A 16,241-nucleotide genomic window follows, 5' to 3' on the forward strand; every position below is an offset into this window, starting at 1 on the left:
TGCTCTACAGCGTCGCTTCTGCTTCCTCTCCCGACGCCGCGTCCTTCGCTGGTCAGACCGATAACAATCCATGGAGAACCCCATAATCTTGCTATCTCTTCCGGAATGTCGTGCACGCTATAGAAAACGCTAGAAACTGTAATTTCCTGCTGGAAATCGATGTTTAAGTCTGTACGGTTATATTTGATGTTAAAGTGCGGTACAGTAATCCCTCAAATATCAAGGATAATGTAGACCAGATATGGTGTCGATAATTAAAAAAAATGCAAAATAGGAACTGAAAAAATGTAATTACTTTTATTACTGTACTCACAGTGAAAATAGTTCTTCTCCGCTTAATTTAAATGGAAAAAAACCTGGTTATTGGGAGCTTTCGTCCAAGTCTTTTTCGTCATATTCGAGAAGCATTGGATCATTGATGGAATCTTCAGGAGAAGCCTTGTAGGTTGGGAGAGGTTTTCGGCGCACAAGGAACCTGGCGACAGCCGTTTCTTTTCTTGTACAAATATGCTTTTGTAAAAGGACAAGACACTGTCAAGATGATTGCCAAATTCAAAGGCTCCGACCATGTTGTCATCAATTTCCTGGAGACATTTTTGCAAACTGCGTTCCATTTTGAAGATGTCTTGCAGATGTCTCGTCATGCCAGCTTCACGGCCGTATATATGGCGTAAATCACTCATAATGCTGGTTCATATTTTTTATTTATAGTGGTTACCACTCGCTTAGTGTCCTCACTTTTCTCGTTCTCTGTAATCAAGTCTTGTTTTTTCCTGGGTTCATTGGATGCCAGGACGCTTAGAAAGCATTTTCAACTGCTACTCAAAATCCAAACAAAGTTGAAATAGGCTTGGCATAGTCTTTCTTCACGGGTGATGTGCACGACGAGAAATTCACTCGCAACAAAACAGGAGAAGGCACGATCTCGTCATTCTCGGCCTTTTTATATCATTGTCCTTCTGCTGTGAAATATGGCTTCTTCAGCCCTAAGTGCCGCACAATTCAGCGCCGAAGAAGTGGAGTCCTGACTTCCGCCATTTTTTATCCTGTCTTTCCCTTGCGAGTTTCAGCATACATTTTGACATTTTTATGAACTTTTTTTTTACTTAAAACAATTATTTTATATTGCAGACCTTGGGGTGACGCAATATCAATATTCTATCTTTTGGGCTTTATTACCCTTTTCTTGGCTCTAACTGAGTCTACATTTAAGGCAGGGGTCGGGAACCTTTTTGACAGAGAGAGCCCTAAACAATTCATATTTTCTAATGTTATTTCTTGAGAGCCATTCTCAGAATTGAAAAGTAAAAATACATGAAAATGTGTGATATTTTTTGTCATGTCACCACTTTTAAAGTACAAAAAGTCTCTGAATTCTATTGACAACATTGTTATGCTGTTGCTAATAAATCAGTATCAATTATATTATGCACGGGACTCAGCTCTCTCACCAGTGATTTCCATATTTTACTTCACAGGTTAGTGAAGAGCCATATGCACCCATAGAAAGAGCCACATATGGCTCCCGAGCCATAGGTTCCCTACCCCTGATTTAAGGGGTTAGTGCAGTCGAAGTGAACATTAACTGTATGTCTGTAAACTAGGTCCATATTTGACCAGTTTCTAATGTCTCCACAACTTTTATATCAGGCTCATAAGGTTTTTTAACACGTATCCAGTGTCTGAAACATCTACCTCTCTTCCACATTTTTGGTACTACACACGCTCCCCAGTCGCCTACTTTATTGAGGTTTGTAGTAGAGCCAACCTCAAACTCGCACTGTAGATCTACATTTTACGTACAGCCGTACCTCTACTTACAAAATTATTTAGTTCCAGAACTTTTTTCGTAACGTGGATTTTTTTGTAAGTATATGTTAATTCTGTAATTTCTTTCACGGTCCTCTTAAAAAACACCAATTAACCCAGAGGTGGGCAGACCGGTCCTCGAGGGCCGCTATGGGTTATTAAACACAGTTTAACCAATGAGGCTTAAACAAGAAGCACCTGACTGCAATCCACTGATTGCACGTCTAAGAATCCAGATTGGTGGAAAGGTTTCCTTTTATACGTTGGAACAAAAACCTGCACCCACTGCGGTCCTTTCTGGAATAGTTTGCCCACCCTTGAACTAACCCCATTTAAAATAATCACTGTCCTTGTCCCACTTTTGTATGAAAGATGTGAGAAACAGACAAAAAAGAAAGGAAATAATTAACGTGTTAAAATGAATAACAAGCATGCAAAATCATGTTCTATTCGTGCAGTAGTACATTACAGTAAGGAGGAAGCTTACATTAGCACACGAACACATGCACATAAACACACATTTCAACAACTTCAAATTATGAATTCAAAACAACTTAGCATTAAATAGAATGTCAAAGGACTAACAGTCTCTCCATCTCGTCGATCAGTACCGAGAGGCCATGCCAAGGAGTCATCTCTTTTAATGCTTCTTTCTGTTTCAATAGAGTATTGATTATAGGAGGTTGGGTACGGCTGGTCATATTGCCCTGTAATATCAGTCAACCGCACACATCTATATTCTGTTTTTCAATGAAAAACAGGATCCCTTTATTCATTTCATTTGCACCAATAATTTGAAAAAAATAACTCTGTGACGACAAACGGCAGTCAAAAGAGTTGTTGTTATGGGAGGCTCCAAGTGTACATAAAGCCGGCCGCAATGTTACTGGGACAATTTCAAAATAAAAGAACGTATACAGGAAATGCATTTACGTTTTGGCGATTTGGTAACTTGCATCTTGTTTGCGTATCTTGAGATGGTCATTTGCATATCAAAATTTTGTACCTAGAGGGATTCATATCTAGAGGTATCACTGTACATCTAACTGCTACCAACAAAAGTAAAGCAAAAAAAATTTGCAGGCCCTTTGTGGATAGTATGGACCACTTGGCTTTACTGTTATCTCAGTGAGATATGAGGAAAGACCGGTATGTTTGCTGTGCCAAAAACGGCTCGCAGCGGACAGCATGAAGCCAAATGAATTAGAACGTCATTTAAAGACATTACACCCCCCCCCCCCCAATAATGCTTATAGGGCGCTTAGATTTTTTCAGCGAAAACATGCAGAATATTTGCAACATATCTTCTCACTTTCATTTGCTTGTATAAACAATAATCAAGATGTCATTAACAAATATAAATAACAAAACAATTGATGGTTTTTAAGTTGCTTTTGCTATAAACTTTATTAGAATAATTTGTCACATTCAGTCATGTCTTGCTTTAAAACAAGATTATAGTCGCTAAGTATGAGCGAGTAGAGCACTATCTCTATCTGTTCATCGAAATTATGTGTCCGTATCAGTATTCAGAGGGGCTGGGCCTAAATTGGAAGTGGGATCCTTTTTTTATAGGTCATGCTGCATTTTGATTTTGACATTAAAATGGATTGAACAAAAGTTCTCGAATTTGTTTACTTCAGCTTCATTGAAATTCAAATAAATGCTTTTGATAACAAAACTAAGAATTATTCACAAAAGTTTTCTTTTATAAACACAGAACATGAACACAACTAACATTCTAAAACAACATTGATTAAAGTGCCTCAGCGTCCTGCTCACTGGTTGGCTTCTTTGCCAAGATTAATTTAATTGAACAACAGACTGACCGACCGTCTTGACATTCACCCTATAACTTAACTGTATTCATGTGTGTGCTCCTGTTCAGCGATCCTGCGCATGGGTAGTGTACTTTGTCCCTCGCTTGCTCACTCAGGCAAGGGCTCATAACTGTAACCTTGAGAAGGATGTTGCCAAGTAATCATTTTTGGGATCTTGTAAAACACAGCACAATCACTGTCCTCCGTAACTGATACGACAAAAACGAAATCAAAAGCATTCCGCCCAGCTCCTCCGCATCTTCTGTGAGTCATATGGTGCATTCAGGAACTGCAAACACAATCTCAACATTAGAACCCGATTTGCTACAGTTTCTAATATCAGATTATGTACTCCACAAAGCGATCCCCGGATAGAAACTTGCTCTTGGAACGTGGAATGTCACCTCCTTGGTTGGGAAAGAGCCTGAGCTAGTATGTGAGGTTCACAAGCTGTGGCTCGATGTAGTTGGTCTCCCCTCTATGCACAACTCGGGCTCTGGTACCACTTCTCTCAAGGGGTTGGACACTTCCACTGTGGAGTTGCCCATGGTGAGAGGCGAAGAGCAGGTGTGGCCATACTCATTGTGGGGCTCACCTCTACGCACAGGTCGGGCTCTGGTACCACTTCTCTCAGGGGGGTTGAACACTTCCACTCTGGAGTTGCACATGGTGAGAAGCGAAAAGTAGGCGTGGGCATACACATTGCTCCCCGATTCGGTGCCTGTACATTGAGGTTCACCTAGTCGACGAGAGGGTAGCATCCCTCTGCCTTTGGGTGGGGTGACGGGACCTCACTGTTGTTTGTGCATATACACCAAACAGCACCTCAGAGTACCCGTCTGTTTTGAAATCCGTGGAAGAGATGCTACAGTGCCCCTGCTGGGGACCCCCCTCATTCTACTGGTTGACTTCAATGCTCACGTGGGCAATGACAGTGAGACCTGGAGAGGTGTGTTTTGGAATAACAACCCCCCTGATCACAACCCCAGCGGTGTTCTATGGTTGGACTTCTGTGCTCGTCGTGGATTGTCAATAATAAACACCATGTTCAAGCACAAGGGTGTTAATATGTGCACTTGGCACCAGGACACCCTAGACCGCAGTTCGATTGACTTTGTAGTCATGTCTTCGGCCTTGTTTCCCCATGTCTTGGACACTCGGGTGAAGAAAGTGGCGGAGCTGTCAACCGATCGACACCAGGTGTTGAATTGGCTCCGATGGTGGGGGAAGATGCCAGCCCGGCAGGCCCAAACGTTTTGTGATGGTCTCCTGTCAGAAGCAGTTTCCCTTCCCACCTCTCACAGAGCTTCTTGCATGTCCGTGAAGAAGCGGTGATCATTGAGCCCAAGTGAACCATGTTCTGCGTCTCCGTTGCTTAGGGGACAGACCGGTGCTGTGGCCGCAGGGTGGTCTGTGGTGGTCTTTGAACCACAGACACGGACATGGGAGGAGTTTGGTCACGCCATGGAAAACAACTTCCGGGTGACTTCGAGGAAACTTTAATCTACCATCTAACGTCTCAAGAGGGGAAAGGGGTCCACCATCAACACAGTGTATTGTGGGGATGAGGCGCTGCTAGCCTCGACCTCCATACTTTGAAGACCTCAACTCCACTAACACGCCTTCCCAGGAGGAAGCAGAGCATGTGGACTATGAGGCGGATTCTCCGATCTCAGAAGTTGAATTTACTGAGGTGGTTAATGGTTAAAGAGGTCTAAAGTGGCAATGCCCCAGGATTGGATGAGATCCCTCCGGTGTTTCTAAAGGCTCTGGATATGTTGTAGGGTTGTCTTGGTTGACACGCCTGTGCAAACATCCCTTTTTAAAAGAGAACCAGAGGGTTTGTTCCAATTATAGGAGAATCACTCATCAGCCTCCCTAGAAAGGGTTATTCAGGGGTACTGGAAAGGAGGGTATACCCTCAGCAGAGTTCTCGGGGGTCATAGATTCGTTCAACCAGTTTACATGTGCTTTATAGACTATGAGGAGGAGTTTGTCCAACCAGGCTACATGCACTTTCTGGACTTGAAGAAGGGGTACGACCTTGTTCCCCAGGGAGTCTCTGGGGGTATGGGTTACCAGAATCCCTGATACGTGGGGTTCGGTCCCTGTATGAACGCTGTCAGTGTCTGGTCCGCGTAGCCAGCAATAAGCCGGATCGGTTTCCAGTAGGGGGTTGGACCCTGCCAGGCCTGCCCTATGTCACCGATTCGGTTCAGAACTTTTGTGGACAGAATATCTAGATGCACCCGTGGCATTGGGGGGGTCCGGTTTGGTGGCCTCAGTATGTCATCCCTGCTTTCTGCAGATGACGTGGTTCTTTTGTCTTCAATAGGCCGCAATAGCAGATTTGATCACTTTTTTCTGTTCACCCATAATAAAGTCATAAAAGAACCAAACTTCATGATTTTTTGTGACAAAGAAGTATCTGTTCCAATCACTCTATCAGAGAAAAATCTGAGTTGTAGAAATAACTGGAAACTCAAGAGAGCCATGACATTATGTTCTTCACAAGTGTATGTAAACTTTTGACCACAACTGTAGTTGAGTTCATTGTCATTTAATCTAGGTCACAGTTATGATTGCACAATCATTTCTTCATTGTGCTCTTCATTAAAATTCATCGTTTCGTTCCTTTTTTTTGCCTATTCCTTGTTCTCTCTTATGCTTGATTTTCTCTTGTTTTCCCTTTTCAACTGGCCCTGCTTTTTCCATGCTCCTTCACACAGGTGGTGAGTCAGAGATTCCCACATAACAGTATTGGTGCAGTAGGCAGTGCCATGTTTCTGCGATTTGTTAATCCAGCTATTGTATCCCCATATGAGGCTGGCATCTTGGAGAAAAAGCCACATCCTAGGATAGAACGGGGTCTCAAACTCATGTCTAAGGTAAGCAGATAAATAGTACAGTAATCCCTCGAATATCGTGGTATCGTGGCCAGACATGGCCGCAATAAACAAAAAATGCGAAGTAGGATCACCCCAAAAGTCCAATTATTAAAAAGTGTATATTTATTAAATATTACACCTATAAGCATATCAAAAGACTGTAATGTATTGATATCTAAATATATTGTATATATTTAAAAATGAAACTACTTTATATACTGTACTCAGTGAAAATAGTTCCTCTCCGCCTGATATAAATAAAATTTAAAAAAAGTTAAATGGGAGTGTTAGTTCTAGTTCTTACTTCTTGTAGCCTTGGGTCTATTGTCCGCGATATTCGCGGGATTACTGTACTCACCTGACTATACAGTGGGGCAAATAAGTATTTTAGTCAACCACCAATTGTGCAAGTTATCCTACTTGTAAAGATTAGAGAGTCCTGGAATTGTCAACATGAGTGAACCTCAACCATGAGAGACAGAATGTGGAGAAAAATAACTGAAAATCACATTGTTTGATTCTTAAAGAATTTATTTGCAAATCATGGTGGAAATTAAGTATTTGGACAATACCAAAAGTTCATCTCAATACTTTATGTACCCTTTGTTGCCAATAACGCAGACCAAAGGTTTTCTGTAACTCAAGCTTTTCACACACTGTTGCTGGTATTTTGGCCCATTCCTACATGCAGATCTCCTCTAGAGCAGTGATGTTTTGGGGCTGTCGTTGGGCAACACGGACTTTAAACTCCCTCCACAGATTTTCTATGGTGTTGAGATCTGGAGACCTGTAGGCCACTCCAAGACCTTGAAATGCTTCTTACGAAGCCACTCCTTTGTTGCCCTGGCTGTGTGTTTGGGATCATGGTCATGCTGAAAGACCCAGCCACATCTCATCTTCAATCTCCTTGCTGATGAAAGAAGATTTTCACTCAAAATCTCTCAATTCATTCTTTCCTTTACACAGATCAGTCTTCCTGGTCAATTTGCAGAAAAACAGCCCCAAAGCATAATGTTTCCACCCCCATGCTTCACAGTGGGTATGGTGTTCTTCGGTTGCAATTCAGTATTCTTTCTCTTCCAAACAGAGAACCTGCGTTTCTACCAAAAAGTTCTATATTGGTTTCATCTGACCATAACACATTCTCCCAGTCCTCTTCTGGATCATCCAAATGCTCTCTAGCGAACCACAGACGGGCCTGGATGTGTACTGGCTTCAGCAGGGGGACACATCTGGCAGTGCAGGATTTGAGTCCCTAGCGGCGCACTGTGTTACTGATAGTAGCCTTTTTTACTTTGGTCCCAGCTCTCTCTAGGTCATTCACTAGGTCCCCCCATGTGCTTGTATGTCTTCCATTTTTTAATAATTGCTCCCACAGTTGATTTCTTTACACCAAGTGTTTTACCTACTGCAGATTCAGTCTTCCCAGCCTGGTGCAGGTCTACAATTTTGTCTCTGGTGTCCTTCGACAGCTCTTTGGTCTTGGCCATATTTGAGTTTGGAGTGTGAGAGACTGAGGTTGTGGACAGCTGTCTTTTATACCGATAATGAGTTAAAACAGATGCTATTAATACAGGTAACGAGTGAAAACCTCATTAGATCAAGTTAGACCTCTTTGACAGCCAGAATTCTTGCTTGTTTGTAGGTGACCAAATACTTATTTTCCAGTCTAATTTGGAAATAAATTCTTTAAAAATCAAACAATGTAATTTTGTTTTTTTCCCATATTCTGTCTCTCATTGTTGAGGTTTACCCATGTTGACAATTACAGGCCTCTCTAATCTTTTCATAGGAGAACTTGCACAATTGGTGGTTGACTAAATACTTATTTGCCCCACTGTATAATCAAGTCAGGTAACAAAACAATAAAACACCATTGTCTGATATAAACGAATCTGTCAGAACATAGGCTTTGTTCTTGTTCTTTAAACCATGAGGCACTCGGCGGCCAAAGCTTTCTCCAACCAAAACTTTAAGCCCACAAAGACAAACGTCGGTGAAAAAAACACAAGAGTGTCTTGAAATATGAGAGTTATTGTCGACTGCAAGACCGTCGAAGGCACTCAGCTACTGGTTCTTCCAAGCATAAGTTTAAGCAGACAACGGTGGTCAAAGAAACATGGAGGGTTGTTGTGAGACAGCCAATGAGAGCCCACTAGAGCAGGGGTAGGGAACCTATGGCTCGGGAGCCACATGTGGCTCTTTTGATGGGTGCATATGGCTCTGAGCTAAAATATGGAAACCGGTGGTGAGAGAAAAGAGTCCCGAACGCACCAATAGGAACGTCACGTCGGCACTGTGGCATTGATTTTTTTTCCATTAGTCTTCTGCATTCATTCTCTCATTGAAACTCATTGACATTCATTGATTAGCAAGAGCTTAACAATGTTGTCAAAATAATTAAGAGACTTTTTGTACTTTAAAAGTTGTAAAATGACTAAAAAAATCGCACATTTTCATGTGTTTTGACTTTTAAATTGTGATTATGGCTCTCAAGGAATAATATTTGAAAATAGGAATTGTTTATGGCTCTCTCTTTCAAAAAGGTTCCCGACCCCTGCTATAGAGTGTATGGAAATTGTCATCCAAGAAGCAGTGCATCCGCCAAAATTTCAAAATAAAATGACAGATATAGGAAATGTAATAACGTTTAATACATCATTAATGGTTGATATAATTGTTAATCTTGTCTTTCTATTTAGATTTTGCAGAGCATTGCCAACCATGTCTTGTTTACAAAAGAAGAACACATGAGGCCTTTCAATGATTTTGTCAAGAACAACTTTGATTCAGCTCGAAGGTAAACTTTAAAAGTACTGACTGAATAGTCAACTTTGGTTCTGCCCTAAATTGCTCAATGTATAATTGTAATGTCATTTTTATATGAAGGAAGTGGGCAGCCGCTTATGTAATCTCTATATGTGATCCTACACTGCGAACTGACGTGTACGTATGTATGCGCATGTGTGGGGGATATTATGGTGTGGTGATTATCAAAAACCTTATTGCCCAAAAGAAATAACACTATATCCCACCCAGACAAGTACATATATTGCAGAAACCTTACTAATAATGATTTATTTTAATGGGAATTCTATCTTTATAATTTTATACATTTCTGCACTTTTCAGTCTATTTTTTCTCTTCATTCTTGGTTGCCAGTTTCTTCTTGGACATAGCATCTGATTCTCCACCAAGTGACTCTGTGAACCACAGTCTGTCTTTTATCAGTGATGGTAATGTGCTTGCCCTCCACCGCCTATTATGGAATAACCAGGAGCGAATTGGCCAGTACCTATCCAGCAACAGGTCAGCACACTTGTTAAATTATCAACTAGGAATGAACTTGGGATGAACTCGGGATGGCCTTACACTACACGAGAATCGGGTTATTTAACAACTGTCTCAAGAATTCGAGTGGTTCGTTTTAAGTCGGGTGATTGTTAGTGATATTTTCTTCTAATGTCATTGTTAAAATGAGCTGATCAGAACCCGGCTATTATTAGTTTCCTTTGTAGGGTCTTCATTAGAGTTATTCTTTCTTCTAGCTATCTCGATAGAAACCATCTATCTCACACCCTGGCAGAACAGATAAAAAACATGGGAAATTCACTCGGCAGTTTGCAGGGAGGACAGGAATTTTACACATATCTCAAATTTCTCGTATGTTGGGGCACTCTTATGTCAAGGTATTACTGTACTTTTTTGGGGAAGAGTAACAATAAGTAAAAAATCACAATTAATTTCCCTAGAGACCACAAGGCTGTGGGCAGGCGTCCTTTTGACAAAATGGCAACCTTGCTGGCATATTTGGGGCCACCTGAACACAAGCCTGTGGCTGACAATCATTGGTCCAGCCACAATATGATGACGAGCTCCAAATTTGAGGACTTCATGACCAGGTTAGATTCACCCTCTTTCCTCTGAAAATAATACATAAAGTATTTGGTTATTATGTCTTACTCATTTTTTTAAATACCTACATGTAATCAGGCAGCGGTCCAGTGGTTAGGGTATCGGGCCCAGAGTCCTAAATTTGAGGAGAGTTTGCGTGTTCTCCCTTGGCTTCCGTGGGTTTTCGGATTTGGGTAGTCTGATTTCCTTCCACATCCCAAAAACTTGCACGGTTTTTATTTGAGCACTCTAAATTTCCCCATAGATTTGCATGTGAGCGCAAATGGTTGTCTCTCTCCCTGTGCCCGTAATTTGCTGGCTACCAATCCAGGGTATTTCCTGCCTGGCCCACGTTGTTAGCTGGGCTAAGCTTCAGCAGGGTGGGGGGTTATCTGCGGGTTTGAGGCACACTACTCTCCCATTGCAGCCCGGGAAGCACCGACAGCTCCTCCATCTGACTGGGGAGAGATCTCACACTCTCATAACAATGATGGTATACTCGGTCTGGAGCGTCGCCTCTTCTCCCAACACTCAATATATTTTTTTTTTCTGGATCAAATCTTATTGTCCTACGGTCTACCAATAGTACCTTAGCGATCGACTGGTAGCTCGTGATCGACCTATTGAAAACCCCTGCCCTAAACCCTTTAAAATTAAAAAAGTACATCAATTTTGTATGAAATATATGCCAATGTTTGTTGGAACAAAAAAGAAAAAAGGGAGAAGAAATTTATTAAGCCATTAAATTGAATAAGAAATTTCCAATGAACTGCGAGTGGCGGCTGAGTAAAAATGCCTACATACGCACCTAAACACAAACAATTTAAAATTATATTACACACAGAAAAACCCAAGAAACAACTCCGTCACGAACAAGGGTCGAAGGCACACAAATCAGAACTCACAGCCGGCTGGATTTGCTCCGCCCATTTTCGCACTAAAAGATCAAAAAGTGCAGACAAAGGGGGATTTGGTTGGACGGTAGGGCCCATACTCCACCGGTGGCCATTACCCGATTTTGGGCCAGCTCTGATATACACCTGGAGCGGCCATTTTCAGGTCGGGCTGGCGCCGTTTTTCCCTGGTCAGAACCAGTGGCCGCAAACCTGCACGGGGCTTGGGTTGGCTTTAGCGACCACCTACAGCTCGCTAACCTCTGTTCCAGCATCATGGAGACAATGCTTTCTTCTAGCGAATGAAAAGCCAGCGAGGTGTTGGGAGATGCCACAGGTAAAGCAACTCTAGCACAACAATGTACCTCTAGTTATGAAATTACCGTATTTTCACACCTATAAAACACATCGTTTGATAGGGCGCAGTCTCATTTTAGGGTATATTTTCTGTTTTTTGTCAATACATTGGGTGCTTATTCAGAAAGGGTGCTAGCATGACACTAGGCTAGCGTACATATATTATGCTATCCGCTAAGGTATGTTATGCTATCCGCTAGCGTATGTTATGCTAACCAGTAGCGTATGTTATGCTAGCTGCTAACTTAAGTTAGGCTAGCCGCTAGCATGTTTTTTTTAAAGACGGCACGGGCAAAACTAAGTTTGAGAATGTTTTATTCAGGTAAAAGGTACACTCTGATATACATAGTTTGGCGTTCAACATGCTAGGCTCCACTGTCAGTCAGAGTTGTGTATTCTGGGAACTTGATTACAGCTTTGGCGAACAACAGTGCTGGCCGACACTTGAGCCCAGTCATCCACAAGCCATTGTAAATCGCGACATGCATCACTCCCAAGCCTTTGATTCTCCTCGCTGTTATATCGCCATGGACAATTCATTCCAAATCGTCACGTAACTCGTGCGACGCTGCCTGCCCGAACTACAATGTTGGCCATCCGTTAGCAATCCGTTAGCAATCTGCTAGCAATCCATTAGCAAAGCTGTTAAATTGTGTTCGATCCATGGCTTCAGTCCATTTTCCAAGCGTTCACACCAGCATTCTGTTGTCATTTACGTCAGGCATTTCCTCTGTGTAGCTCTAATGCTGTTTCTTTGAGTATTGAGTGTTTTTGAGGGTTAAAAGCGCTGCGAGCACACTGAAGTCAAATGCCTTGCCACCCCCCTGAGATGTTTTGAATGGATTTAGCGTAATGCTTGGAATGTGCGGGGAGGCTATTTTTCGGGTGAACGTCCGCTGGGTTGATCGCAATAAGTAGCGTGCCGGCAAGAAATACAACCAGTCACTCAAGCGGTCAGGGCCATACAAAATTTGAATTTAGTGCACAGAGAAGGCACACCGACCGCATCGACCATTTTAGAGAAAATTTTAGACTTTTAAGTGCGCGCTACAGGTGTGAAAATACGGTAATTGGTTCCAGAACTTTTCGTAATTAGAAAATTTCATAAAAAGAGGCATACTTCATATGTAAATTCACTAATTCGTTCCATGGTTCCATCAACAAATACCAACCAAACCCTTTAAAATTGGTCAAAGTGTCCCAATTTTGTATGACAGATGTGAGGAAACACAAAAATGAGAGAAAATTATCTCATCTCATCTTCCGCTTATCTGAAGTCGGGTCGTGGGGTCAGCAGCTTCAGCAGGGAGTATCCCAAGGCTTTCCAGGCCCACCAGAGACATAGTCTCCCCAGGGTGTCCGAGGTCGGCCCCGTGGCCTCCTCCCGGTGGGACGTGCCCGGAACACCTCCCGAAGGAGCCGTCCAGGGGGTATTCCGATCAGATGCCTGAGCCAACTCATCTGACTCCTCTCCTCTATAAAAGTGATGAACAGAATCGGGGACATAGGGCAGCCCTGGCAGAGTCCAACTCCCACTGGAAACGGATCCGACTTACTACCGGCTATGCGGACCAGACTCTGACACTGGTCATAAAGGGACTGCACCCCATGTAACAGGGGTTCCGTAATCCCATACTCCCGGTGTACTCCCCACAAGACTGCCTGGGGGACACGGTCAAACGCCTTCTTCAAGTCCACAAACCAGATGAGGACTGGTTGGGCAAACTCCCATGACCCCCCAAGGACCCTGCTGAGGGTGTAGAGCTGATCCACTGTTCCATGGCCAGGACGAAAACCACACTGCTCCTCCTGAATCTGAGATTCAGCCTCCCTGCGAACCCTCCTCTCCAGTACCCCAGAAAAGACCTTCCCATGGAGGTTGAGGATTGTGATTTCCGGTAATTGGAACACACCCTCTGGTCCCCCTTTTTAAAAAGGGGGCCCACCAATCCAGAGGCACTGTCCCTTATGTCCACGCGATGTTGCAGAGGCATGTCAACCAAGACAGCCCTAAAGCATCCAGAGCCTTTAGAAACGCCGGGCGGATCTCATCCACCCCTTGCCACCGAGGAGTGTTTTAACCACCTTGGTGACTTCAACCCCAGAGATAAGAGATTCCGCCCAAGTCTGCTTCCTAATGGGAAGGCGCGTTGGTGGCCCACCGATTCACAACATCCCGAGTCGAGGTCAACACCGCCCCATCCCCGTGATACACCGTGTGGACGGTGCACTGCTTCCCCCTTCTGAGACATCGGATGGTGGTCCAAAATTTCCTTGAAGCCACCCGGAAGTTGTTCTCCATGGCCTCACCGAACTCCTCGCATGCCCGGGTTTTTGCCTCAGAGACGACCAGTGCCGCGTGCCGCTTTTCCACCCGGTACCCGTCAGCTGCCTCCGGAGTCTCATGGGCCAAAAGGGCCCGGTAGAACTCCCTTTTCAGCCTGATGGCATCCCTTACCGCCAGTGTCCACCAGCGGGTTCTGGGGTTGCGGCCACGACAGGCACCAACCACTTTGCGGCCACAGCTCCGGTCTGCCGCCTCAGCAATAGAAGCGCGGAAGATGGTCCACTCGCACTCAATGTCCCCCGCCTCTCCCCGAAAATGAGAGAAGCTCTGTCGGAGGTGGGAATTTAAACTCCTTCTGACGGGACTCCGCCAGGCATTCCCAGCAGACCCTCACAAAACGTTTGGGTCTCCCGGGCCGCACTGGCATCTGCCCCCACCATCGGAGCCAACTCACCACCAGGTGGTGATCAATTGACAGCTTCGCCCCTCTCTTTACCCGAGTGTCCATGACATGCGGCCGCAGGTCTGATGACACGACTACAAAGTAGACCATCGAACTGCGGCCTAGGGTGTCCTGGTGCCAAGACACTATGGACACCCTTATACTTGAACATGGTGTTCATTATTGTCAATCCACGATGAGCGAGGAAATCTAACAATAGAACACCACTCGGATTTTGATCAGGGGGGCAGTTCCCAATCACTCTCCTCCAGGTCTCGCTGTCATTGCCCACGTTAGCATTGAAGTCCCCCAGCAGAATGATGGAGTCCCTTGAAGGGGCACTCTCCAGCACCCCCTCTAAGGACTCCAAAAAGGGTGGGTACTCTGAACTGCTGTTTGGTGCATACGCACAAACAACAGTCAGGTCCCGTCCCCCCACCCGAAGATGGAGGGATGCTACCCTCCCGTCCACCGGGGTAAACCCCAACATACAGGCACCGAGCGGGTGGGCAACAAGTATGCCCACACCCGCTCGGTGCCTCTCACTGCAGGGACCTCTAGAGCTGAAGAGTGTCCAACCCCCCTCGAGAGGAGTGGTACCAGAACCCAAGCTGTACGTAGAGGTGAGCCCGACTACATCAAGCCGGAATTTCGGAACCTCGCGCACTAGCTCAGGCTCTTTCCCAACCAGACAGGTGACATTCCACGTCCCAAGAGTCAGTTTCTGCAGCCGGGGATCAGACCGCCAAGGATCCCTCCCTCCTTTGGTTCCCGTCCAACTGTCGACGCACCCGAAATCTTTGGTGCCTCTCACAGGTGGTGAGCCCATGTGAGGGGGAATCCACATCATCTCTTTGGGCTGTGCCCAGCTGGGCCTCAGGGGTGTAAGGAAATGATTTATTAATGTCTTAAAATGAATAAAGCATGTGAAAATGTGCCCTGCGCTGCTGAAATAGTTTCCTCCGTGGCCGTTATAATGGGAGATGTGATACCCGGGTTTTCCGCCAGATGGTGGCAAGAGCCTGTTCTACCATGGCCGAAAGCCGTCCACTACTGTACTGCAGTACTACATTTTAAACTTTAACATATGCGCTGTGTGCGTGAAAATATGTTGTGAGACAGCCAATTGAATTGAATTGAATGGTTTTATTGTCATTATGAGATAGAATGAGAGCGATGAAATGAGAGCCCAGTAGAGGGTAACGATATTCTAAAGTGAGAATCAATGCAACTGCGGCAATATTTTCAAAATAAAATATCAGCTAAGGAAATGCATTTACTTTTCGGGGGAATTCATAACATGGATCTTTTTCGTATCTTGAGTCACTCATTTGCATATAAAAAAATTGTGCACAGAGGGAGCGGTATTACCTTAGTGTCTGGTGGCTTGTAGATAGCAGTGATGATAACAACGGCTATCTCTCTGGGCAGAAAGAAGGGTCTGCATCTCACCGACGTGAATTCTGTCTGGGCAACAGTGCCTAACCAGAACAGTTCTATTGTTACACCATCGCTCCTTCATATAAATGCAAAGCCCACCACCTTTTTTCCTGAGACTGATCTGAATAGCGTGCGGCCTGCTAGCTGCACTGTAGCGATTAGCAGCGAGCTCTAATTCCAAATCGTCCGTTTTGTTTACAATGGATCTGACGTTGGAGAGATATATGCTTGTGCAGTGGAGGTTTGAGTGGTTGTTTCCTGAGCTTACACAACAGGCCCACTTGACAGCCTTGCTTCTGTTTTCTTTCTTGACCCCTTCTCTTTCGCCAACCAGACCCGATTACAAACCACGGGACCGCCTCTAGTGTCGCGATCTACTCCGGTATGTTATGTTCCCGGTGAAAGTCGCTA

General features: G+C 44.3%; 1 protein-coding gene across 9 annotated transcripts in view; it reads left to right on the plus strand.

Moving 5' to 3' along the window:
• nf1a (neurofibromin 1a) overlaps window positions 1-16,241 on the plus strand; it is a 278,314-nt gene that overhangs the window by 199,035 nt on the left and 63,038 nt on the right. For 8 of the 9 annotated variants that reach the window (XR_013303594.1, XM_077611678.1, XM_077611682.1 and 5 more), the window contains 4 exons: window positions 6,359-6,517; window positions 9,220-9,317; window positions 9,680-9,826; window positions 10,270-10,419. Coding sequence is in view for 8 of the 9 variants with exons in the window: in XM_077611678.1 (XP_077467804.1) it covers window positions 6,359-6,517; window positions 9,220-9,317; window positions 9,680-9,826; window positions 10,270-10,419 (554 nt within the window). In the remaining variant the exon portion in view is untranslated. The remainder of the gene's footprint in view (window positions 1-6,358; window positions 6,518-9,219; window positions 9,318-9,679; window positions 9,827-10,269; window positions 10,420-16,241) is intronic. The other variant, XM_077611683.1, reaches the window with a different exon arrangement.

The sequence above is a fragment of the Stigmatopora argus genome, chromosome 10, assembly GCF_051989625.1.
Source record: "Stigmatopora argus isolate UIUO_Sarg chromosome 10, RoL_Sarg_1.0, whole genome shotgun sequence".
In the NCBI taxonomy this organism is placed as follows: domain Eukaryota; kingdom Metazoa; phylum Chordata; class Actinopteri; order Syngnathiformes; family Syngnathidae; genus Stigmatopora; species Stigmatopora argus.